Source organism: Sarcophilus harrisii, chromosome 2 (genome assembly GCF_902635505.1).
Source record: "Sarcophilus harrisii chromosome 2, mSarHar1.11, whole genome shotgun sequence".
Lineage (NCBI taxonomy): Eukaryota > Metazoa > Chordata > Mammalia > Dasyuromorphia > Dasyuridae > Sarcophilus > Sarcophilus harrisii.
The window spans coordinates 331,703,809-331,730,658 of record NC_045427.1 but is presented as its reverse complement, the minus strand read 5'-3'; the positions used below and the strand labels follow the sequence as shown (position 1 = coordinate 331,730,658).

Below are 26,850 nucleotides of genomic sequence, written 5' to 3'. Positions count from 1 at the left end.
TGTTTTTGTTTTTTTCCACACTGAGAGGTCAGAGAGTGGATTGGTTTTCACCATAAAGGAACTTGAGAGACTGAAAGAGAATATTAAAAAAGCAAGTTGAAATCACTGGAAAAATGGTTGATGACTATGATTTAATAGGACTAAAGTTGGAGTTTCTCCTGTTTGCAGAATTACATTGGCTTTGGGATCTTATGGAGCACTTGTTTTTGCAAAGCCATTTAAATCAGTTAAAAATCCCAAATGAGATCCATTCTTATGATGAGTTTACATTAGACATAATTAGATCCCATATGAATGTATCAAACTTTTTCTGAGGACATCTACCCCACATAGTGGATTGTAGGAAGACCAATTGTTGAAATTAGAGTTGGAGAATGGTTAGTCACAGTAGATGAATATGTCTTTGAGGTTCATGGGAAAACGCAGAGTTTCTACAATTCCCAGTTTTCAGGCTGAGTGTTACTTTTCTCCCTTAGGGAGCTGTGAGTATGGCTACTGAAACATGGACTAAGGACAACCTTTGGGATTACTAACATTAACATTGAGCACTAACTTGAGGATTGTTTTGCATTGCTCACTAACAGCTCTGCCTTCTTAAAGAAAATTTTGGGATTATCAGTTTGCTAGTATGGAGATTCTTGGCAAGTTGTCTTCATGAGGGTTTTTTGGTTTGTTTGTTTTTATTTTTATTGATAAAGCATTTAAAAATTAAGCTTTCACTAATTTGCCATGAGCAAATTACAAAAAATAAAGAACTCAACACAGTTGTATAGAAAAGCAAAATGAATTTCCACATCAGCCATATCTGAAAATGTCTGCCTCTTTTATTTAACACCTCTCAAAAGAGGTGAATGATATTTTTCAACTCTATTCTTTTGGAATTATGGCTGCTATCATTGCATTCAATTTAGAACTCTAAATTATTTCAAAATAGCTTTTCTCTAAAATATCATTGTATAAATTGTTTGAGTTCTGCTCTCTTCACTCTGCATCAATTCCTGAATTATCCTAGTTTCCTTTGAAACTATCCATTTCATCATTTTAAAGGTACAATAACATTACATTATATTCACATATGCCATAATTTAGTCCTTCCTCAATAGGTGGATATCCCCTTAATTTCCAATTTTAGATCACCATGAAAAGAAAAGCTATATTTTTTCACATATATAATCTTTTACACTTTCTTGTGGTATAGGACTAGTAGTGATGTAACTGGATCAAAGGTTATGAGCAGTTTGGTACTTTTTTTAATAAAGAATTTCAAATTGATTTCCAGAATAACCGGACTAACAGTTCCACCAATAACACACTCATGTACCTCTCTTCCTGTACTCCATGTGATAGTCTTGAAGGATGGAACAAAGATACACTGTCCATCTAAGTGATTCCTGTAAGGTGGCCATGGACTTACAAAGTAATCATGGACTTGCAAAGTAATCTAGGGCTTGGAGAAAAGTGAACTGGACAATTAATAAGACTTCCCCCTTTGGGGCTAAGAATAATAAATGCCTTTTGGCCATTATAGTTGTGCTTTGTATATAATATCCTTTCCAACTAGGCTGATTCTCTTTAAAAAATGGAAGAGGTTGAAAAGAAGATTCATCACCAATGTGGAGATTGTGATGCCATGTTATATTGGGTATAGGACCATAAGATTCTCCTAACAAAGTCTACTCAAGTGTTCTGTGCCAATTGAAGTATCCATGTCAAAAAGACCAGTTTGGCATTATCTTGAAACTGCAGCTTCACTGCATCAAATTACTGCCACCTTTGAAAGTTCAGTCTAGTGTTTTGTGTTTTGGTTTTTTCTTGGAATCAACTTCTAGGAAAATTTAACCAAAACACACAAAATTTGGGATACAGTTCTACTTAACCCTTTTCATCCCCTCTTCCTTAGTTCTTCTATCATCATTGTAGAATCATCTAGGCCTTGAAAGGTCCCTTCCCCTTCATTAAGCTCTACATACCTGGAGAAACAGTTTAGGTACTCCTTAATTGGCAAATCTTTCTCTCTCTCTCTCTCTCTCTTTTTTTTTTTTTTTTTTTTTTTTTGTGGGGATGATTTGAATGATCCCTTCATAGAAAAGGTTAGAGAGACTAAAAGGTGAATTGTTGGAAGATAACTTGACTTTTTTTTTTTTTAATATATAGGGAAATGAAAATTGTCTTTCAGTAAGTATAGTGTATGCATATCTGGAAGACAGGTGACCTTTTAACTGACTTGGTAATACTGAGCTTTTTAAAGAAGGTGAAGTAAAGAAAGTCCTTGCCCTAAACCCACTGAAGAAGGCTCTCCAAGATTTGGTGTTACACCCAGGGGGTTGCCAGGAAGGGGACGATCCTAACTGGAATCCTTAGCCTTAGGCTAAGGAACAGTGAGTGGCACATGGCAAGTCTTGGTATTTTTCCTGATACTTAGACTGCATGCAAGAGAGTAATAGCCAAGTTAAGTTATTTGTGTTCAAATGGTCCTGCTATGATCAGAATCAATGACTTTAATGGGTATGTCATAATCTGTCTTATGGCCCTGATGTTTTTGGTGCTGTTCATTTCTGTTTTAAGTCAGTCTGTGAAGATTTTTATCCATGAACAATGGATCAGTGATTACTGAGATCTGAAAGTGTCTTTCTGAAAAGGAAAGGTTTTGATTTTCTTCACATTGAATCTCTTTCAAGAGGCAGTTACATTGTTTATGACCTTGTTTCTGTTTTGCCTGTAATTAACTCTTCCTCTGTCTAAAGCAAGTTTCTTGTATCCCTGAGGGGTTGCCTAATATTAGAACAAAGCTTCTTAATGTGGGTGCAGAAATGTGGATGTCATGAAATGATGATTTGTTAGTAAATGTTTGCTTTCTGTATCTGTTTTATATACCTATATGGGAGGAGGGGAAGTTGTAAAAATTTCTCCATTGAAAAGAGATAGTGAGTGGAAAAAGTTTAAGAAACCCTGCTCTAGGAGACATTTAATACTATTGACACTAATTTTGGCAGGACTTCCTAAACTTTTTCCATTCTGCAAATCTTTAGGACAGAGAAATTTTTACAAGACCCTTAGCATAAAGGAATATAAAATAGATGTACAAATCAAATATTAGCTGACAATAAATCATGATTTCATAACACCCACATTTAGTTACATGATCATGTATGAAGTTGCAACCCACAATTTAATAAGTTTTTGTATGGACAGCAGGCATTCTTTATCTACTTTTTTTTCCTGTGTAGAGTGGCCAAAATCTTTTGAATAAATATATTTTGGAGGCATGCAGTATTATTCTAAGCCTTGATGTAATCAGCCACCATGGCATCTGTCAACAAGAGTATGTAATGGATCTTACAGTTTATAGGAAAATCTATTTTTTTAATCTGAGGTAATATGCAATTGCTATTGGAATAAATCTCTGAATAAATCCTTTGAAAGACAAATAGAGGTACAATTAACCAACACATTCTTAACTGCTATTTTATCATGTAACTTTAATTGCTAAAGTTTTGAGAATCAAATAGACTCCATTTTGTATACTTGCCAACATTTTGTGCAATTGGTGGAGTTAAGTCTTATTTCCTGAGTGAAGTTTCCTGTATATGATGTAATTTGGGGGAAGTCACTCATTATCATTGGAATTTCCAACAGGCCAACAAAACTGAACTAGCATGGGAAGGCCCATTCCAGGTACTACTGACCTCTCCAACAGCAATGAAGATCAGGGAAAGATGGATACAATGTTCTCACTTGAAAACTATTCCTTCCCCCCATACTTTTTCATAATGTTTTTGCTATCTTTTAGTTGTGCTATTTCATTTGTGGTCTTTTCCTCCCCTGTTCCCTTTCAGGAAGATTGGAAAAGACTTAATGCCCTCAGTAATATTCATAGTAGGGTAAGTCATACTTTGTATTATTTCAAAATTATTGGGTCTCACAGATGTTGGGTTGGCAATCATATTGATTAGAGGGACCTTGACCCAGTGGGCCTTCCCATTACAGAGACTAAGACAATTCCTTAATCCATCAGTTGCCAGGGTCAATTTATAAATCTCTGGAGGGGTGATGAAACTCTTTGACCTATTGGCTCCTTTTCTCCTTTTTTGCTGGCTAAATGCTTTATAGCATTTAGAGAAAAATAATTCAACTAGGCAGGTCCTCAAGTTATTACTTTTGCCATATTAGAAAACAGTAGATTCCTTGTACAATTTAATGATTCCACAACAACTTATAAAAGTTGGAATATCATACTACATGTATTAATAGCCCTATCTATGTTCTCAAGGAAGGAAGGAGTTAATGCTACTTTGGCAATGGGTGGCATAATGAATTATACTCAAACTGTGTAGTTCACCAATATCACTAAAAGAGATCCTTTGTGTGTCATTGATAACAGGATATTCTAAATTATGTTTTTCTTGGCAATCTGATTTTTAATGGCTCTAGTGATTCAGGGTATTGAGCCCACAATGGTCAGGTCCACTTAAAATATCAGTAAAATGGCTATCTGCTCCATCTAAATCCCCTTAGGGAGTAATGAATGACTCCAGGAAAGTTCTTTTGTCTGTGATGATTCAGCTTATTCTTTCTTTCCATAAATTGGTTTAGGGAGATCACCTGTTTGGCCCTACCAATATCAGTCTTTAGTCACAGGATGAGACCAACAGAAAAAAAAAAAAATGACCAGAATTGGGGTGGGGAGAAGAAGGGATGAAAGGGAAGAAAGGATTTAAATGTCAAAAAGAGATGTGGTCACAATCTGAAACTCTATAAAACAGCATGGAAAGAGGACAAGGTTCTTCTGGGCCCTAATTCTACATATTGGTCTCTGTATTGAAACAGGCTGCTAGGAACCTCTCACCTGAAATTGAGAAACTTCTCCAAGGCCACAAGTAAATTCATCCTCTCCCTCCAAATCAAGTTAGATTCATTAGCACAAATGTCTTATAAATTCGTATTGTTTTAGACCTAAGAACAGCTTTACAAGGTGCTATCAATTGATCAGGAGAAATCAAAAGCAACCTATATAAAATTCAATAAGTTTACAGCAGAAACACAACTACCCACCGCAGTTGATCTCTGAAGGAATCCCTTTTCTTGGTTCATTTAGTTCCATGAAAATAGCTTAGTAGCCACCTTTGGTAAATGGGTCCTTATTTTTGCCCTCTGCCTTATAATTTTTAGATTTTTCATTAGCTGCTGCAGTAAAACCTGTTCTAAGTTAGAAGCTCATGTTAATGCACTCTGCTGAACACAACCATGTGAAAAATCTAATAGATTTAATTTACCTGTAATTGAGAGAACCAAATCAACTCCACTTTGCATTACTGCTGACATTTTGTTTTTATACAACTGGTGGAGCTAAGTCTCATTTTCCTGAGCTACATTTAGTTTTCCTGCAAGTGATATGATTTTGGGAAATCGTGTTACAGCGATTGTTTTTTCTGGATGCAGGTGGATACAACTTATCAGAGTTCTCAAACTTTGTAAAGTCTCTAAATCTCAAAACAGTAATGTCAAAAGATAGTAACTGTACTTTTCTATAAAAAAAAAACTGTAACTCTCTCTTCAGTGTTCTTGTGCCTAGTGAGAGGTCTTAGGCCTGATTTGTCTTTCAATCATATGCCTTCCTAATAAATAGCTCTGATTTTGTTCCCTCAGTTAATTCTAAAATTATTTATGACAGTTTTTGGTGAGCCAGACAGGAGAGACACCCAAGGTACTACCCTTATCCCCGATCCTCACCCCCAGTTCCCCAGCAGCTCTTAGGGACAGCTTTTCCAAGGAATTTCCTCCTAGAATGCTCTGGCTGATTTTCTAAAATTATTCATAACAGTTCCCATAGTCTTTTGTGATCTTAATAAAATGTTTTACATATATGTATATTATATATATATATGTATGCGTGTGTATGTATATCACCATTGTATTCTGAGTGTTCATTTGAGCTAAATTTGGAAGCTGAGATCCTTCATGGTTAATTCATATATTTTGAGTATACCTTGCCAGATTGAATTTCAGGTTTTTTGTGCATATTATAGTTATTTTACATGGGAATTCCTTCCTGGTTGTCATTGTAATTATTAACATGATTGGATTTTTGTTTTTATATTATTTGTCTTAATTTGCTAGTTCTGTTTTTTTTTTTTTTAAATAAACCATCCACAAATAGGGATAGTCTCATCTCATTCTTGTCTATATGCTTTTAGATTCTCTATGGTTAAGACCATGTTAGCCTAAGATTGTGTCAAATAATAAAGGAAAGCATATATCTTCACTTTATTCCTGTCCAAATATATCTTTTCAACCAGATCTTTCTTTAGATTTATAGTCATATTGATGAGACAGGCTTTTAGTATAGGCCCCTGAATTTTGCCCCAGAAATGTGTTTTCTAACATTAACCTTGCAAAACAGTGAAAACAATATTCCTTTTCCAGATACAGCATATATAGCATATATAAAACAACTATCTTAGGGGTCATAGAAGACCACATCTTGCTCCAAATCCTATTTCTATGTATAGGCCCTATTGTGTCAGGAGCCTTTAAAAAGTGCCAAATTTTTCCAATATAGTTTATCCTTTTTGCTCTCCTAGCTTGCTAGACTCTTCCATGACTAGCCCATATGCTTTTACATGAATAAAGCTTCTGTTGGCTAGGAGAAAATCTCAATTCTTTCTGTGTTGACTTTGTATAACGTTATTTTGGTTTCAAAAGTTGGAATCCCTTTTGCAAATTGGATTTTCTCCCAACTATTCAGGTGGATGCTTTCTCTTATCTCTTTTACGTGAATAAAGCTCTTAATGGCTAAGAGAAAATTCTTTCTGAATTTTTTTTGTATTGCCTTTGAATTACAACAGTATCTTTCCAGATACCAGTACCTCAAATTTAACATGTTTAAAACCAAACTAATAATATTCCCATCAAAACTTGTTCTTTTCCCTACATTCTCTGTTTTCATAGTCAGCCAAATGAGTTCGGATTTAATTTTGCTTTTTCCATCTTCCTCACCCCACATACTCAAATCAATTGCCAAGTCTGGCCAACTAAACTCTCCTCAGTTGTCTCATACCAAAGGTGTAGGATCAAAAATGTAGAGTTACAAGGGACCTTAAAGACCATCTAGTATATTTTTCTCATTTTACAGATGAGAAGTTTAAGGCTTAGAGAAGTTAAGTAACAATGTACATAGCTGCTTAAGAGCCAGAGTTGAGATTTAGATTCAATTTGGATGATTCCAAATTCGGCACTCTTTTTCTTGCATTATGTTATTTCCTTTCCACTACATTTACCTGTCCTTATCATTTCTCAAAAAGTCTCTTAATTTCCTACTTCTTGTTTCTCTCCTCTCCAATTTACTTTTCACATGGATGCCAAAGCAATTTCCCTGTTGAAGTATCAAAGTATGGCATATGCCCAGCATTTTACACCCTGCCTCACATAACTGTTTAACTGAATGATCATAAACTGAATTATAACTAGGCAATACACATTAGTACCCACAATATCTCAGACACTGTGCTAAGTAACAGGGATACAAAAAAAGTAAGGACGTTCTGGAGGAGGTTTATCAGGGATTTTGAAAGACCAAGGATTTTATATTTGAACCTGGGAGATGGTGCCATTGAAGTATACTGAGTATATGTATGGGAGGGTGACAAGATTGGACATGTGCTTTAGGAAAATCACTTGGGTGTAGGTGTGGAGGATAGATTGGAGTGGGGAAGAGACTTGAGACAGGTTGACCAATCATCAGTCAATTGATGACAAAAGGACAAGGAAGAGGAATATAAGCATTTCATTAGGGTGGTGACAAGGTCTGAGGATAGAAGATATCAGAAATATTTAAAAAAGATATTACAGAGGTGAAATCGGTAAGCCTTTGCAACAGATTGGATATGGAGGAATGAGAGAAACAAGGATGATATATCTAGGTTGAAAGCTGAAGGGATTGGTAGGATGGTAGTGCCTTTGGGAATAAGGAAAGTGTGCGTATGTATAATGAGTTCTATTTTTGACAGTTTTCTTTTCTGTAAAATGTGGAGGCAGCATGAGAAGCAACTGTGAGATAGTGGACAGTGTGGTGGATTTGGAGTCATAAAGACCTGGGGTCACAATCCTAACTCATCCACTTATTAGCTGTGTGATCCTGGGCAAATCACTTCATCTCTATCTGCCTCAGTTTTCTCATCTATCGAATGATAGGCTTGGACAAAAGTAATTTCTAAATCCCCTTTCAACTACTAAAGTTTAATAGTTCTGGCAACATGATTATGACTGGTAAAGTATTTTTAACCAAGTGCAATATAATTTATTCTAAAAATGTTCAAAATAATTATGAACTTTGGAAAAAAAAAGATTTCATGCTGAGCAAGCTAGATCTGTAAATCTAATCTGTAAATCGGTAAATTGGGGGAGACCAATCAGTATTCTTTGATTTGACATCCAATATATACTTACATTGTTTTGAGGTTTTGAAGAGTAATCTTTTGCCAGGAGAGCATGAAGATAGTGGAGAGATCATTCCTAAAATAAAATCTCCCTACTATTAATGGTCAGGAGACAGCACTTTACTTAGAAGGAGTTATTTATCTTCCAGAACTACCTTTGTCTCTCCTTTGTCTGGACACACCGGCATTGAAAACCAAATATGGGGAAAAGGCTGATATGACCTCACGCCAGCATGATGTAAGAGATTAGTGACGACAGAAGGCTGTTGCCATGGGAACCATTCGCCACCGACGGCAGAGTCGTGAAACCCTACTGCAGCTCTTAATTTCCAGTTTTGGCGCGGCCTGGTGGGCGGTACCAAAGGAGCCTTTAACCTTTAGGGGGCCCTAGGAAGAGCCCAGGAAGAGCTGCTGTGGTTGTGGGCCTCTGCCTCCGCCTTCTCTTGTTTAGGTCTCGGCCTTTCTCTCCAATCGCACCCACGCCCCCCAATCTGAGGCGGGGAACTGCGGTAGCCGAGAGGAAAGACAAGTATTAGAAGGAGGAGCAGAAGGAGGAGCAGAAGGAGGAGGAGGAGGAGGAGCAGGAGCCGCAGCAGGAGCAGCGGCCGCTAAGAGAAGCGGCGGCGGCTCTGGCCCGGCTCCCTAGATTCGTTCAAGGCCTGGTAGAAGGATCCGCCATATTGGAGCCGGTGTCGGCTGTGTCTCGGACTTGCGGCGGGAGGCCGGAGGAGGTGGAGGCCGCGGACCTGGCCTCTGCCTGGGGAGCTTGGCTCTTCAGGGGCCCCTGAACTCACCGCCGTGAATGAGCCACTGAAGCCTGCTCTCCTCCCCGCCCTCCCCACTCCCAGCACTTTCCGCCGCCGGACAGAGCCCGGCGAGAGTCGGAGGCGGCAGCAGGATGTTCTCTAAGAAGCCGCACGGGGACGTCAAGAAGTCCACTCAGAAGGTGCTGGACACCAAGAAGGACGCACTGACTCGTCTAAAGCACCTGCGCATCGTGATAGGTGAGGGAGCGCAGGAGCGCAGAGGCCCCAGGGCCGGACCCCATAGTCGCCGTCTCCTGCCCTTCCCTCTCGGTGGAATCTCTCCGATGTTGACCTGCTCTGGGCGCCCCGTGGAGGTGGGGGTGGGGCGAGTCCTATTTCTTCTGGGAAAGGGACAACCTGGAGGGGGGATCGCTCGTCTTGGCGAGGGAAGACTTGGCAAAGACTGAAGTTATGGGGAGCGTTAATGAGGAGCTCCATGTAGGGCCTAATGCATTTTTTGTGTTGACTATGTTGATTACTTTTGTAAAGTAATACATCATCTTGGAGATTGTCAGGGATACTTTTGAGGCTTTGAATATTGATATGTTTACCAGATGTTCTAATTACTGTCATTTCCATAACAGGATTTCTTTCTTTTAATGCTCTGAGATAATAATCATCCTTTTTATCTTCCATTTCAAGTTTCTTGACTGAGGAGGATCGCAGAGGGGTCAGCTGCAAATACCTTTCTACTAAGTGGGTGATGCCCATACTTTTCTTGTGAAAGGGCTCCTCCCAACTGTTAATTGTGGGGTATACCTTATTTCATATCACTTTTAGCATTTGGAATTAAAGCTGTCAATCCCTTCCGGAAATGAGATCTACAATCCGAAAGAAGTTTGCTTCTTTGAATTAATAAGATGTTTTAGAAATGTTTGCGTCAGATTTTTATTTTAAATTCGACCAGTCTGTCATGTCATTTGGCCTCCTACGTTACTTTTGTTAATGCTGGAGTACCAAATGGGACATCACCTACCTGTGTTTGGGGTGCCGAGTTGTCATGACTTTTAGATGTTTGGCTGGATGATATTTGACCCAGTTTTTGAAAATTAGGTTTACAGGTACGAAATGAAAAATACAATATTTAGTGCTAATGTGGAGTTAAACCCCATATTTGAGCTAGCTGTCTTTTTTGTTCTTCATTATCGACAAGGTATACAATATCGAGAAATTTAATGGCCAATTATTTAATAATTGAACAAATAATTTTTACAGAAGATAGGTGATAACCTTTACTTAAAATCTGAATCCTACAAAGCGTTCAGGATGGAAACGTCAATGAGATGTCAAACACTATAAATGTTACAGCTGTATATAGATATATGGAGGGGGACTTGTTGACAAGATCAGTGTTCAAAGCTTGCCTCAGATACAGTTTAGCTGTATGCTGTCCTAAGCATCAGTTTGCTTATTTGTAGAATAGGACCATGATTTTGGGAAGATCAAATGAGGTAATGAGTGTAATATTTTTTCAAACTGTAAAATGCTTTCTAAGTGTCGGTATTTATTGTGAAAGCTATTATTATTAGCAGATATAGTTCAGTCTGAATCTGTTTCCTTCTGTATAGAAGTATCTTGTTTTTTGCCTGTGAATAAAAATATTTTGGAAAGAGAATTTAAGTGATGTGGAAGATAGCAAAGTAAATGGTTAAATATGAGAAGTTAATATTCATTGGCAATGTAATAAATTAATATTACTGACAAGAAGAAACAAACAGGAGTATAATTTTGGAATAGTGATTCTATAATTCCATTCGTTACAGTTAGTGTCAACATTGTTTCATTTAGTTAACTGCTTTCGTCATAGAAAAGAGAAGGTTGTAATAGAAGACAGGTCAATTATTTGATGTAGATAAGACCATCATTTGAATGTGATATTTTGTGTTGAACATGTAGTTTTTTCTAATAAAAACTTTAGTTTCCTTGTAATACTTTATCAACTGTTTGATAATTTAAAAAATGGAATCTAGTGAACCTGGTAAAAATATTTAGTGTTTTAAGTGTCTCTGATGGAAAATCTATATTTGATCATCTTGCTTTATAGGAATTTGCTTTGATCAATTCCAGTTATTTGTGTGAAACAGGGTTCAAAAATTGATCCTGCAAGTGTAATATACCTTGACCCTAAAATCTTTATAGTGTTAATAGTTCTCTTTAGGACATGTACATAGAGAAATACAACAGATGAGTGGCCATTCTTAAATGTTTCTTATTTTTAGACTGCTGCAGTTATTTGTTGGAGCAGTCTTTATAATTATAAGAATTCTGATATCTAAAATAAATTACAAATTTGACAGAGTTCCTTTGTACACTTGAACATTCCTTAGTTTCTACAAGCTAGCAAGGTGGATATAGATTGGAGTAATTACATTAACATACTTAGAGAGGAAAATGAGTTTGAAATTTTGAAAAGATGCTTTTCAGATTGAGTAATGTAATCCCAGATACAAATAAATTCAGAAGGAAGAGATAGTATTTATTTACCCTATCATTTGAGAGTCCCCATGGATTTTTCTGATCTCAACACTATTTTTGAAACTTGTTCACTTCATTGACCCACTAGCTTCAAGATAAAATTTCCATGTCCATGATACCATAGTTAGTATCAGAAGATGATCTAATATAATTGTTGCTCCTGGATCATAGTTCTATTTTAGGAAAATATTTAATAGCATTTGCAGAAGTTTTCTTTGAAAGAATAGGTTTAGAACGACTGTGTTCTAAATTAATGTTGTTGCAGATGAACTGTTTTTACTGGTTGAAAAAGTGGAGTTATTTAAAGCTTAAAACAAAGATCTTTTGGTTTCTCTGTGTTTTTCCTTAAATGTGTGGTGTTGTTTTTAAATAATGGATCTAAATACATCTTTTAAAAATTTTAATCTTCATTTAAAAAAATACTGTTTTTTTAGTTAGATAGAAATTAATACGTACTGTTATTGAAGTAGAATTTGCTTAGTTTTTGAATGGTTTAGTATTATGGTGTAAAAGAGCTTGGAAGAGACCTGAGAGGTCATCTTAATTTTATAGATAAAACTAAAGGCCCAGAGAAGTTAGCAAGTTTACCAGTTTTGTGATATTGTTGTCTTTTTATATATCTCCATTTTATGATTAAGTTTCTGTTGCCTTTTTTTCTTAGTTTTTAAAAAATCTTGTGCAGTCTTAACTTCCAATGATTTCTTAATTGCCAATTCTAATGTACTTTCATTTTAGATATTCTTTCTTTTCCTAGATATTCTCTACTTTTAAGGATTTTGTGACATTGATCTCTCTTTTTCGGTTTACTTACTACCTGCCTCACTGATTTTTTTTCAAATATTCTTTGTTAACTCTTTTTGTATGCCATACTCATTAATTTTGATACTCTTGGGCCCCATATTTTTTCCTATGTCTCTACTTTTTCATTTGGTGATATCCATTTTCCATAGGCTTAATCATCATTTTTCTTCCGATGATTCTTAGATCTTTTTATTTAGTACTATACTTTCTTCCTGAGGAATGGCCTCCTATTGTTGATCACCTAAATGTCCTAGAGGTATTTCAAACTCAACATATTCAATAGTCTTTTCCCTTCTCCCCTTCTTATTAAAAACTAAGGGGGAAAAAATCTTTTAACAAATAAGAATAGTCAAATGAAATAAATCCATATAGTCCACATAGTCCCCCCCCAAAAAATTTTGTTTTTGTACCTTGAGTATTCCTTCTCAGGAAGTGGGGTTTACATGCTTCATTTCTAGAGAAATGATTGGTCATTACACTGATATGGATTCTTAAGTCTTCCAAAGATGCTTTTCTTTATAATGATGTTACTATATGAATTGTTTTTTCTTATTAGGCTTCTGTCAATTCATACTCCCCAGGATTCTCTAAAATTCTTTTTTTTTTTTTTTTTTTTTTTTTGTCATGTAGCAAAATAACATTCCCTTACTTTGATATACTATTATTTTGTCCAACCATTTCCCAATTTCCCTTTTAGACTATTCTTTTTTACATTTTTAATCATTATTTTTCAGGTTAAGGGAGTTTGTTTTATTTGACCTATTACTCCCCCTCCACTGTTATCCTCCCTTTTAAATGCCCCAGTCATCCATGTTTAATTGTTGGTATTATTGTATTTCTACATCAAACCCTGTATTCATCTCTTGTTTTTTTTTTTTTTTTTTTTTGGCTTGTTTCTGATCCAAAGTTTGACTTATATGGTGCCTTCTCCCCTATCCCTTTCTCCATGTTTGTCTATCTTCACTCACATATCAGAAGAACTAACAAATTCAACATCCTTTTTCCTCCTTTGTATACTATTACATTACCTTCCCTTTCCTGAAATCTTTCTTCTTTTGATGCCTGCAGAACAGAACCAATTCACCTCTGTTTTCTTATTTACTCACTCATGGTTCTAAGGGACACTTTACTTCTCCCACTAGAATGTTAGCACTGTATCATCATATAGTTTTTTCCAGTTCCTCAAATATCTTAGAAAGGTAAATTAAAAGTTTTCTGTTGATTCTTGTATTTGCATTTTTCATCTCCTATTCAGTTTTGATTTTTCATTAGAAATTTTTGATTCTTTTCCATTAAAAGAATCAGAAATTCTTCTTTTCCATTAAAAGTTCCCCTTTTTTCTTCCATAGGATTAGATTCAGTTTACTGTAGTAAATTATAATGCTGTCTTTGTTGAAAGTCTTTTTTCTCTTTTGGAATATTTTTATAGAAGCACCTGATTTTGTGTGATCCTGACTGTGCTTCGTTTGTATTTGAATTTGTAATTTGAATCAATTATTTGATGTTGGAACTCTAGATTTTGACTATGCCATTACTATGTCTTTTCCTTTTGAGTTTTCTTTTAAAAGGGGATTAATGTATTCTTCTTACTTTTACTTTGTCCTCTGTGTATAATAACTTTGGGCAGTTTTCATTTTTGATTTCTTAACATACAGTCCCTCCACCTTTTTTTCTCCAATAATAGCTAATAAGAGAGTCCATTAAAAAAAATTCCCCAATTCCATGTAAAGCAACTTTTTTTTTTGTTTTGCATGTGCATTAAAAAAAAAAAAAAAAAAACATTTCTACTTGAATCATTTTGGGAGAGAAAAATCAGAACAAAAAGGAAAAGCCACTAGGAAAAAAAAAGCCAGGAAAAAAAGTGAACATAGAATGGGTTGATTTACATTCAGTCTCTGAATGTGGATTTTTTTTCCATCCAAGTTTATTAGGATTACCTGGGATCACTGAACCACTGAGAAGAATCAAGTCTCATAGTTGACCATTGCACAATCTTACTGTTACTTTGTACAGTGTATCCCTGCTTCTGCTTATTTGGCCCAGCATCAATTCATCTAAATCTTTCCAGGCCTTTCTAAAATCAGCTTGTCATCATGTTTTATAGAACAATAATATTACATTACTTTAATATACCATAACTTATTCAGCTATTCCCCAATTGATGGACATCTACTCATTTTCCAATTCTTTGCCACCACAAAAAGAGGTGCTACAAGCATTTTTGCACATGTGGGTCCTTTTGCCTCTTGTATGATTTCTTTGGGATATTGACCCAATAGTGGGATTGCTGGATCAAAGGGTATGCACAATTGTATAGCCCTTTGGACATAGTTTCAGAATACTCTCCAGAATGGTTCACAACTCCACCAATTTTCCCATATCCCCTTCAACCTTTATCATTATCTTTTCCTGTCATCCTAGTCAATCTGAGAGGCAGAATTGTTTTAATCTGCATTTCTCTAATCAGTAATGATTTTAGAGTATTTTTTCATATTACTATAGATAGCTTTAATTTCTTAATCTGAAAATTGTCTGTTCATATCCTTTGACCATTTACCAATTGGGGAGTGTCTTGTATTTCTTATAAATTTGACCAGGAGTCCTTAAATTATATCTTTGACCAGTTTTACAACTCAATTTTTTTTTTTTTTTACATCAGATAACTGATGTTGCCTTTTTTTTTTTTAATCTTTTGATTTTTGTTCTAATGTTTCTTACTGTCTCATGCATTAATCTTTATAGCTTATAGAGAGTCCATTACTTGGGTGAGCTTAGATTACCTCTTTTTATTCTGGGCTATTTGTTTCCAAATTCTTAACGACATTTTTCTTATTTAATTTCTTTTAAGTATTCATGTAGTTTTTGAGGGGAAAAAACCCATATTTTTCTCCTTAAGTCTCCCCTTGCAATTCTTGTGAAGTTACGTCTCCTTTTGGATAATTTTTTAAAATGGTTATTATCTTAGGCTGGAAAAATGAATTAAGCCATAGTTTTTGAATTGAAGGTTTGTACCAGGGATAGGCTCTGCTATATGCATTTGGATGGCATCACCAGCCTTTGAATTACTTACTGACTGCACTTTTACTCATAATAGCCACCTTCCTATCCAATTCATTGATCACTGTAGGTGTTTTGGAATATTTGTTTATCCTTTGCTACTTCCAGGCCTTGCCTTTATTGGCATCACTTAGTATGTTTATTCATTCCGTATATTCATCATTCAGTCTCCCAGACAATATCTGTCAGTCAGTACAAACATACTGATATTCACTTAAATATCTTAACCTTCCATTTCTTCATTGTAATTATTATTCTTATGAAATAAGTTACTCATGGCTATGCTCTAAAGATGGTTACACAGCTTTGAAACCTAAATATGTCATCCTGCATAATTTCTCTCCTTTATTCTTTTCTTGTCCCCTTCTCTTCTCTGACACTGCAACCACTGTGGTGCAGTGCCTCATTATCTCACATATGGACAGTTATTGCAAGTAGCCTTCTCTTTGGAAGACTTTCCCCACTCCATTATAAATGCCACTCAGCTGTCAAATCAGTTTTCTTAAAATTCAAATCTGATCATCTCTCTCTCTCTCTCTCTCTCTCTCTCACACACACACACACACACACACACACACACACACACATACATATATATCCCTTGAGTACAGGGCTACCTATCACCTCTAATTTCTTTTGCCTTTCTCATTTTCTTATCTCTCCTCCACATTATCTGCAATTCAGTGATACTGATCTTTCTGTTCCTCACATCCTGATTAAATATTTTCACTGACAGTTCTCCATGGTTAGCATTCTTGCCTTATTTCTGGCTTCCTTGGCTTCCTTCAAGTCTTGGGTAAACTTTGTTTCTTTAAGAAGCCTTCCCCAGTCCTCCTTAATCTTAGTGATTTACCTCTAAAAGACTTTAATGAATTTATACTATGTAGATGTTCTTGGTACATAGGTGTTTCCATGTTGTTCTCCCCATTAGGTTGAGAGCAAGAACTAATTTTTTTAATCCCCAAAGCTTAGTATAGTTTTTGATACCTAGTAAGTACTTAAATTATTGCTGACTCATTATCCAGAATACAGGTCAGCCAACTAAATATTTTAGATTTTGTGGACCAAGTGGCACTATTGAGGTAATGTAGGTACACATAATGAGATAAAATAATTTCCACAATATTTTTTAATGACATTCTAAACATAATAATTGAATATGTTCCTTTGCGATATAATTCTTCTTATAAGAAAAATGGAATTTTTTTTTCCAGGATAACATAGCATCTCCAATCGATTTTATGTGATTCATTTTTGAAAAATGCCTTCTCAGGGGCAACTAGATGGTGCAGGGTTTAGAGTGCTGGCCCTAAAGTCAGGAGGACCTGAGTTCAAACTTGACCTCAGATAACTTAATATTTCCTAGCTGTGTGACGAATTGCCTCAGCAAAAAAATAAAGAAAAAAAGAAAAGTGCCTTCTCATGTAAAGATGATCTTTGCAATATTGCTGTTACTGTAAGAATTCTTTATTTTGCTTACTTCACTTTTTGACACTTTATATATCTTCTCAGTTTTATTGGAAACCATCTCTTTCATCATTTCCCACAGTACATTAGTTATTCTATCATTCATATGCCATAACTGGATAAGGACTACCCAGTACTGATGTCAGTCTGTGTTGATATGATTTTATTTGATATATTCGTCATTTGGAAGACAATTGTAGAATTCAGTTATAGTCCTTTCTTGATATTTTTCTCTTTGTTGTTATTTTGTAGATTGGTGGAATCTCCTCAGTCTCACACTTAACTCAATGTTGGAATGATACTGTTTCTTTTGCACTTTATTGAGATCTGAAAAAGGTTGCTACAGCTGTGGTTGGACCTCAAAAAATATATCTGTTGCCAATTCATATGGAAATAGAAGTCTGTTCTCATTTTAACACATAGTCCCTTCTTTGGATGCAGATGGAATTAGCTTGAATCACCTCATTGTTTAAAAAAGCCAAGTCCATAACAGTTGAAAATCACATAATCTTGTTGCTGTGTACAATGTTGCTTTGGTTCTACTTACTTCACTTTAGCTAATATAGTGTTAACCTTTGAAGTTTTCTTTACAAATTTTACAAACATTTCATTAGATCCTCACAATCTTTTGAAGAAGTAATTATTAATTATACTTTACAAAAGAAGAAAAACTTTTGTGACTGAGTTTGTGTGATTTGGTAGGGCTTTGAGGTAGAATTTGAATTCAATACTTTACCTTGTTGTTTTCCTTTTTTGGGGGGGAGGGGATAGCAGGATGGGAAAAAAGGATAGCTTTAAGGAGTCAAAATATGTAATAATAAATTACCAGTTCAACAAAAGATATATAATAGTAGAAGAAATTACATTCATGAGAGGCCATCTTTTCTTTCCTGCTTTGTAGATTATTCTTTTGATCTCTGCTGCACACTTTATACATTTTATTTTTTTATCCTCATTCCTCCCTCAAGCAGGCTATAATTTATTAAGCACAGATATATTTATATATACATACACACACCCATCTATGTATCCCTCCCTTATCCTCTTTCCCCATTGTTTCCTGCTCCTTTCATCCCTCCCCTATATATGTAATGTTATCTGTTTAACCCATTTCCATTGTGAGTAGGTTTTCAGAACTATGAACCCTCCTCCCCTTTCTAATGCCTCTCTGTTTGTTCTTCTGTACCTCATTTGTACAATAAAATTATTTTTACCTTTTCCTAGGAGATTTTGCTTTTTAAAAGTCAAAATCATACTCAATTCTGCCCCAGTATTTATTTTGAGCTACTCAATTGCTGATGTTAATCTTAAACATATGGTAGACATTTCCATGTAAAAAACATAAAAAAAAATTTGTCTGTGTTCCTTGAAATTGATCTTTGATATTGATTTTCTTTTATGTTAAATTTTCTATTGAGTTAGGATTTAGTTGAAAGTCCTGAAAATCTTTAATTTCATTGAATGTCCATTTCCTCTCCCTCCCCCCCTTCAATATTTTGGATAATTTTGCTGAATATATTTTTGGTTACAGGCCTAGTTTTTTGTTTGCTGGAATATGTGATTTCAGGAACTGCAGTCTTTTATTATGGCTACTGATAAGTCCTGTACAATTCTAATTGTAAAGCCAGGGTATTTGCATTTTTTTTTTCTTGTTTCTTGCAAGATTTTCTCTTTGATTTGGGGGTTTTCAAACTTTGGTGATAAAATTCTTATGTTTTCCACAAAGGAGCCCTTTGTGGTATTAATTGATGGATTTTTTCTATTTTTACTTTCCCCTCATGTTCTATCACTCTTGGACAATTTTCTTGGATTATTTCTTGCATTATTGTGCAAGGTTCTTTTGGTCACAGGGTTTCAGGTAAACCAGTTATTCTTATGTTTTTTCCTCTTGATCTGTTTTCCAGACTTTTTTTTTTTTTTTTTACGTTTCACATTGTATTCTGTTGTTATTTTTTGGTCTCATAGCTTCACTGGTTTCCCTTTGCCTGATTCTAATTTTCAGAGAGTTATTTTCGTCTTTGACTTCTTTTCTAGTTAACTTTTTTTTTCATAATCTTCTTGTTTTTTGGGGGTGGTTTTTATTAGTAATAGTTTTTAGTTTTTCCTCAAGGTCTCATTTGATTTTAAAATTCCTTTTTGAGTTTTTCTATAAATTCTTTCTAGACATGATGAGGTTTAGATTTGGGGTACCCAAATGAAATTAGGGTTACTGGTAGTCAGGGAGTTAAATGAGGTCTAGTGGCAGGTTTGGGGTTCAAGTAATCAAATGGAGGGGTTTGACTCCCTTGCAACCCTTCAGGATTCGGCACAAAGGTAGGGAGTTTTGGGGAACTCCCTTCTGGTGGCACAGAGGCTCTCCCTGTAAAGGAATTTACAGACCTGAAAACCTAGATTGATAAAAGAGGTTTATTATGGGAACGGAAATAAGGTTAAAGTCTGATTAGGGAAATAGATGTGGGTAAAGAGAGAATAGCACTGGAAAGAGTATTCCAGTGGACAGGGCTCCTTGGGATGCTAAGCGTGGTATAGCATGGCATGTTTGGAGCTCTGCAAAGAGAGGATTTTAGTTTAGCTAAATCTCTCAATATAAAAAGAGCCAAAGGGGGCCTGTGGGTGGAGTCCCAAGTTAGCTCCTGGATGGGTTTCAGCTAGGGCTAGAATTTGAATTGAATTCAATGAATTTCAGGACTGAGCTGACCCCACACAGATAACAAAGATGAAATTGTTTGTCCTTGGGGCGGGGTCCCTCACAGAGGCAAAGTTGAAGGAGATTTTCTCCTTAAGGATTTTCAGAGTTTCAGGGTCCCCTCTTCAGACAGGGAGTCATTTAATGTTACTCTTTGGGGTAAAAAAAGCTTTTTTTAAACTTCAGTTCCATCTTCTGAAGATGAACCCCAGACTTCCCTGTTCCCATACTAAGTTTCTGTGGTTGGCTTCTTTTCTTTATTGGTTCACATTTTTTTTTTTAAATGAGAAGTATTAGTGTAAGCACTTTTAATCATTAGGAGGGAGGGGATGTTGGTGCCCAAACCAAAAACTCTACTTTCCTGCAAGTGCTATCCCTTCTAATTCTATGACTTGGAACCCCAAACCAAAAACTCTACTTTCCTGAAAGTGCTATCCCTTCTAATTCTATGCTCATTAGGTATGCTGATTCCTTTTCTTTCTGTGCTGGAACCCTGCAGCACAGATGGACCTGGTATTCCTTATTGGCCAAGGTTCCCTCAGTCTTCTTGGACTCAGAAAACCTTTCTCCTTCCTCTCCTCCTCCAAACACAGTCCAGGGGGTGAATTTCTATGGTTCCTGCTGAGGCTCTAGCCAAACCCAGCTAGTTCCAGAGTCTCCCACTTGGTGTTTCTGAGAAGCTATCCTGGAAGTATTTGTACTTTACAGTGGTTAATTCCTGGTTAATTCTTTGGATTTTCTTGGGTTGTACCAGGAGGACCCCAGCTCTGCCCTGAATCTTAATTTTTTTAGCTATATATGTTTGTCCTGAGGTGCAAATTCTGTTTGTGGGAAAAATCTAGGGAACTTGAAATTTATTGGCCTTTACTTACTATCTTCCTAGAATTCCCTACCACATTATTTTCTATCTGTTACAGTAATGTACTGTATTTAGCCATTCTTTAATTATTAGACATAGATTGTTTTTAAACTTTTTTTTGCTATCATAGAATAACTATGAATATTTTTCTATAGATAAGGTTTTTTCCTTGTGTGTGTGTGTGTGTATGTGTGCGCGTGCATGTACGTACATATAGGAGGCATAAAGTCCTAATAGATCATTATTTTAACATTTGGATGTTTTATGAGATGATGATACTAGATTGTTAGATCACAACTCTGATATATATTTTTTTAATGTTATCAAATGTTTTTATTTTTTATTTACAAGATATATGCATGGGTAATTTTTCAGCATTGACAACTGCAAAATCATTTGTTCCAGTTTTTCTCTTCTTTCCCCCACCTTCTCCCCCAGATGGCAGGTAGACCAATACATGTTGTATATATTAAATACAATTTATGTATACATTTCCATAGTTATTTTGTTGCACAAGAAGAATCAGATTTTTAAATAATGTACAATTAACTTATGAAGGAAATCAGAAATGCAAGTGGACAAAAACAGAGGGATTGAAAATGCTATGTAGTGGTTCACACTCATTTCCCAGAGTTCTTTTGCTGGGGGTAGCTGGTTCTATTCATTATTGAATAAATGATTGACAACTGGATTGACAACTGATATTTTTGTCATTGACATTATTTTTGATGAAAAAGTTATCTCTATTAAGAAATGAATGTGAAATTTGAGAAATTGTGCTTCATTTGGAAATCATTTCTTATTCCTTTTCTGACCTATCGGATGAATCCTCAGATCATAACTTTTTTTAATATATATTTTTTGTCATTTAACTCATTCTTTTGCAATAATTCTTCCTTCTCTTGCTCCCCATTCACTTTTAAGCCCCACAGACAGGGACTGTGTGCATGCTATCCATATCTAGATTTTATATGTTTCCATAGAGATTAGAACAGATAGAACACTAGATGCTTAACAAATGTTTGTATGTATTCAGAGAGGAACAGGTCTCAATTCTTACCCTTGTTGAGCTTAACATTTTGATTTAGAATTTGTCCAGTTATCCATATTTGGTTTGAAAATAAATTGTGCTCTTTCTAGGAACAGTGTCTTAGACTGAGCATGTTTTCATTAGCACACTGTCTATTTCTATCTAAGCAATGCCTGTTTCTGAGAGCAGCTTTCAGCTTCCTTCCACCTGCTTTTATTTCCTGTTCCTTAGTCATCTTCTCAGCAAATGTTTTGCCTCCTGGACAAAAGAGTATTCATCTTTCATCTCATGCCATCTTTTTTCTTCAAGCTTTCAATTACAGAATTCTGTCTAGGTGGTCCTGCAGACCTGAAAACCCACAATTTCAGGCTGACTCGCTTAGCCATCCTTTACTTTCCATTTCCCAGGAAGCTAGATTGGTCAAGTCAGAAAATCAGAAAGAACTGAGTTTATTATTTTAGAGGGAAAATGTCAGTGCACACATGTACACAATCATAGAAGAAAACCAAATCCATATTCTACATGAAATAAGACACATTATGTTTATTTGTATAGATATTGTAAGACTATTTAACAAGAAATACATAGTTGAAACTGGTTAAAAAACATATTAAGTTTAGCTCCTGGTTAGCTCCGTCACTTGTAGGCCCCCTCTGAAGTCTGATACCAGTGCAATCTCTCAAAGCCTCTGTGAGAAGGGGCTCCATAAGGTAGACCCAAGATGGTGGAGTCAAGCCAGGAAGCTGCTCAAGCTCTCCCAGTTTCCCTTGAAAACTACATGAAACTAAGCCTCTGAACAGAGTCTGATGAAATGAAACCACTCTTGAATTCAGGATAGACTGGAAGGACTTCAAGAAAGAAAAGCTAGTGAGAGGGTTTTAAACATACCAGATCAGCAACTAAGATTCTTGGTCCTGACTTAGTAGCAAAGTAAATCAGTGGGGCAACCTCTAGTCTCAACTCAGAGGGCTAATTCTGGGAAATCTGAATGTTTCCTGGAAAGAGCAGAGGTAAATCTACCCCCCTGCTCTGAGCAAAACACCAAACACAAGAGGCCTCTGTACTCAAAGCCAAGGCTCAGAGCTGCAGGGAAGGTGGGACAGCACCCTCTTTACCCTAGGAGCAGAGCTCAACTTAAAAAAATAAAAAAAAAGGGAATACAAAAAGAAAAACGAAAATGAGCAAGAAACAGAAAAGAACCTTGAACATAGAAAGCTACTATGAGTAACAGGAATGATTAAAACACCAACTCAGGTGAGGACAAAATGTCCATAGAGGAAATCTCAAACATTGATATGAATTGGTCTCAAGTCCAAAGAGGCTTCTGGAAGTGCTCATAAAAGACTTTAAAAGGCAAATAAGAGGTAGAAGATAAAAAATGAGAAAAGAAATGAGAGACATGCAAGACAGAGAAAAGGAAGGCAATTCCTTAAAAAATAAATTGAGCAAATGCAAAAAATCTCTTTTGAAGAAATCAATTCTTTCAAAAACACAATAGGCCAATTGCAAAAAAAAAAAAATCCAATGAAGAAAACCATACTTTGAAAAATAGAATTAATCAAATGGAAAAAGATACAAAAGCTAACTGTAATGTCTGGGCTAGCTTTCCTGGAGTCTGTGAGTCTGAGATGTAACGAGCTCAAGCACATGCTCACAGGAGTCTCTAGTCTGCTTATTTCAAGTCCTTTCAGCCCTTATATACCTTAGTACAATTACATTACTACAACACACTGAGCATATCAATTGTAGAACCATTACATCCCCATACTAAGTACTAGTATATGTAAACTAGAGAACCATTATCTCATCAATCACACTGAGTAAACATCCTGTTGTAAATACCATGTTTCAAATATATTTTTCCAGAGTTCAGGCCATCTACAGCTAACTGAAGAAAATCACACATTAAAAACTAGAATGGGGCAAATGGAAGCTGATGATGAGACATCATGAATCAGCCAAATAAACTAAAAAGAATGAAAAAATGAAAGAAAATGTAAAATACCTCATTGGAAAAATAAGCTGACCTGAAAAATAGATCCAGAAGAGATAATTTAAAAGTCATTGGACTACTTGCAGGCCATGACAAAAAAAAGAGAGTGCATAGCTCTCTTTGACAGATCATCAAGGAAAACTCCTCTGATATACTAGAAACAGTGGGGAAATAATTACTGAAAGAATCCATCCATCATGTCCAGAAAGAGATCCCACAATGGAAAACCCCAAGGAACATTGTTGAAAACTATAGAATTATAATGGCAAGGAAAAAGTAATGCAAACTGCCAGAGAAAAGCAATTCAAGTATCAAGGAACAGCAATCGGGATTACCCAGGATCTGGCAGCATTTACAATAAAAGATTGGAGGGCCTGGAATACCAAAAATTAACTATCTCGCTAGACTGAGGATCATCTTTTAGGGGAGGAGATATGAACTTCAATGAAGTAAGAGACTTTCAATTGTCTTTATATTATTTATTTATCCTGGCACAATTTTTTTTTTATTAAAGTTTTTTATTTTCAAAATATATACATGGATAATTTTCATCATTCACCCCTACAAAACCCTGTGTTCTAATTTTGTTCCCTCCCTTTCCCCCATTCCCTCCCTCAATTGGCAAGTGATCCAATATATTGCTGAACATGTGTATTTCCTCTGTACACATTTCCATGAATATCATGCTACTCCAGAAAAATCAGATTAAAAGGGTGAAAAAAAGAGAAAGAAAACAAAATGCAAGCAAACAACAATAGAAAGAGTGAGAATACTATATTGTGATCCACATTCAGTTCCCACTGTCACCTCTCTGGGTGCAGATGACTTTCTTCATCGAAAAACCATTGGAACTGGTCTGAATCATCCATCTCATCATTGACGAAAGCCATGTCCATCAGAATTGATCATTGTATAATCTTGCTGTTGCTGTGTATAATGAGTGATCTCCTGGTTCTGCTCATTTCACTTAGCATCAGTTCATGTAAGTCTTTCTAGGCTTCTCTGAAATCATCCTGCTGATCATTTCTTATACAACAATAATATTCCATAACATTTATATACCATAACTTCTTTGTTTTCCAACTTATGGGCATTTACTCAGTTTATAATTACAAACATTTTTGCACATGTGGGTACCTTTTTCTCTTTTATGATCTCTTTAGGATACAAGTCCAGTAGAAACACTGCTGGATCAAAGGGTATATACAGTTTGATAACCCTTTGGGCATAGTTCATTTGTTTTTATTGAAGAAACCAGAACTAAACATAAAATCTATCTTCAAACAACAGTGTTCAAGAGAAATATAAAAAGGTAAATAGGAGGAAAATCTATATTATTTAAAAGTTAAACTGTTTGCATTCCTAGTTGGGAAAAAGATATCTGTAACTCTCGAGAATTGTATTTGCTATTGGGGCAGTTGAATGGGGAGGGTATGGTTGTGAATGGACTCTGATGTGATATCAAAGAAAAAGACATTAAGTGGTAGAAAAAGGATTGTACTGAGAAGAGGAGGAAAGGGGAAGTATTAATGGGACAAATTAGATGACTGAAGAGGCACAAAGGACCTATTACAATAGAGGGAATGAGAGGGGAGGTGAGGAACAAGCATTGTCTGAAACTTAATCTGATCAGTTTTGGTTCAAAGAGAAAATAACTCAATCATTCAGTTGGGTATAGTAATTTATCTTACCCTATAAAAAAGTAGGAGAAGAAAGGGGAAAGAGAAGGGAGGGCAGGAACACTAGGAAAAAAAGGGATAAAAGAAGGAAAGAGGTGACAGAAGGGAGGGCAGAGAGAGGGTAGTGTGGTTTAAAAATAAAACACTACTAAATGGGGGATAGGGTGGAAAGAGAGAACAAAAGTATATATAGGGGAGAAAATAGAAATGGAGGTAAATACAGAGCTGATAATCATAACTGTTATTGTGAATGATGTGAACTCGCCCAATAAATAAAAGTGAACAGCAAAGTGGATTAAAAACAGAATCCTACAATATGTTGTTTATAAGAAACACATATGAAATAGATACATAACAAAGTAAAGGTAAAGGGTTGGAGCAGGATTCAGCTGAAGCAAAAAAAAAATCAGGGATCAATTCTGATCTCATAAAGCAAAAGTAAAAATAAATCTAATCAAAAGAGATAAGGAAGAAAACTACATTGTTAAAGGATACCATAAACAATGAAGTAGTAATGCTATAGATGTATATGCACCAAGTGGTAGAGCATCCACTTAGATATTAAGTCAGTTACAGGAAGAAATAAACAGCAAAATTATATTAATGGGGGATCTCAATCTTCCCTTCTCAAGAGTTAGACAAATCTAACCACCAAATAAAGAAGAAAGAGAGTAGGGAGATTAATAGAATCCTAGAATACCTAGATATGATAGATCTCTGGAGAAGATTGAATAGGGACAGAGGAATACACCTTTTTTCTCCCAGTACGTGGCGTCTGCACAAAAGTTGACCATGTATAAGGGAATTAAAAACCTCATAAACTAATGTAGAAAGACAAAAATAGTAAATAAAATAGTAAATGCTTCCTTTTCAGGAGGATACAATACAATACAATACAATACAATAAAAATTATATTCAATAATGGGCCAGGGAAAGATAGACTAAAAACCAATTGGAAATTAAATAATCTAATTCTAAATAATGAGTGGATCAAACAACACTTCACAGAAACAATTCATAATTTCATCCAAGAGAATGACAATAATGAAATAACATAGAAAATCTGTGGGATATAGCCAAATTAGTTCTTAGGGTAAATTTTATATCTCTAAATAGCTACATGAATAAAATAGAGAAAGAGGACATCAGTGAATTGAGGATGCAACTAAAAGAGCTAGAAAAAGAACAAATTAAACATCGCCAATTAAATACCAAATTAGAAATTCTGAAACTCAAAGAAGAGATTAATAAAATGGAAACTAAGGAAACGATTGATCTAATTAGTAAAAGTAAGAGATTTTTTTTGGGGGGGTGGACAAGAAAATGGATAAATCTTTAGTTAATTTGATTAGAAAAAGGAAAGAAAAAATGAAATTACCACCATCAAAAATGAAAAAGGTGAACTTGACTACCTCAGTGAAATGCCAGCAAGTCTGTCAATCTAACTAAAATGGATGAATATTTACAAAAACATAAATTGCCCCGATTAAGAGAAGAGGGAATAAATTACTTAAATAGTCCTATTTTAGAAAAAGAAATTGAACAAGCCATCAGTGAACTC

General features: G+C 35.4%; 2 protein-coding genes across 17 annotated transcripts in view; one reads left to right on the top strand and one right to left on the bottom strand.

The window, feature by feature from the left end:
• Positions 1-8,722, bottom strand: part of BRMS1L (BRMS1 like transcriptional repressor) — a 122,872-nt gene extending 114,150 nt beyond the window's left edge. For both annotated transcript variants that reach the window (XM_031952876.1, XM_031952880.1), the window contains exon 1: positions 8,446-8,722. The gene's annotated coding sequence lies outside the window, so the exon portion shown is untranslated. The remainder of the gene's footprint in view (positions 1-8,445) is intronic.
• Positions 8,723-8,848: 126 nt separating this feature from the next.
• RALGAPA1 (Ral GTPase activating protein catalytic subunit alpha 1) overlaps positions 8,849-26,850 on the top strand; it is a 289,451-nt gene continuing 271,449 nt past the window's right edge. For 6 of the 15 annotated variants that reach the window (XM_031952861.1, XM_031952860.1, XM_031952863.1 and 3 more), the window contains exon 1: positions 8,851-9,439. In XM_031952861.1, coding sequence (XP_031808721.1) covers positions 9,334-9,439 — 106 coding nt within the window. In that variant the 5' untranslated portion in view covers positions 8,851-9,333. Of the gene's footprint in view, positions 9,440-26,850 lie in introns of all 15 variants that reach the window. The other 9 variants (XM_023503368.2, XM_031952871.1, XM_031952870.1 and 6 more) reach the window with 5 other exon arrangements.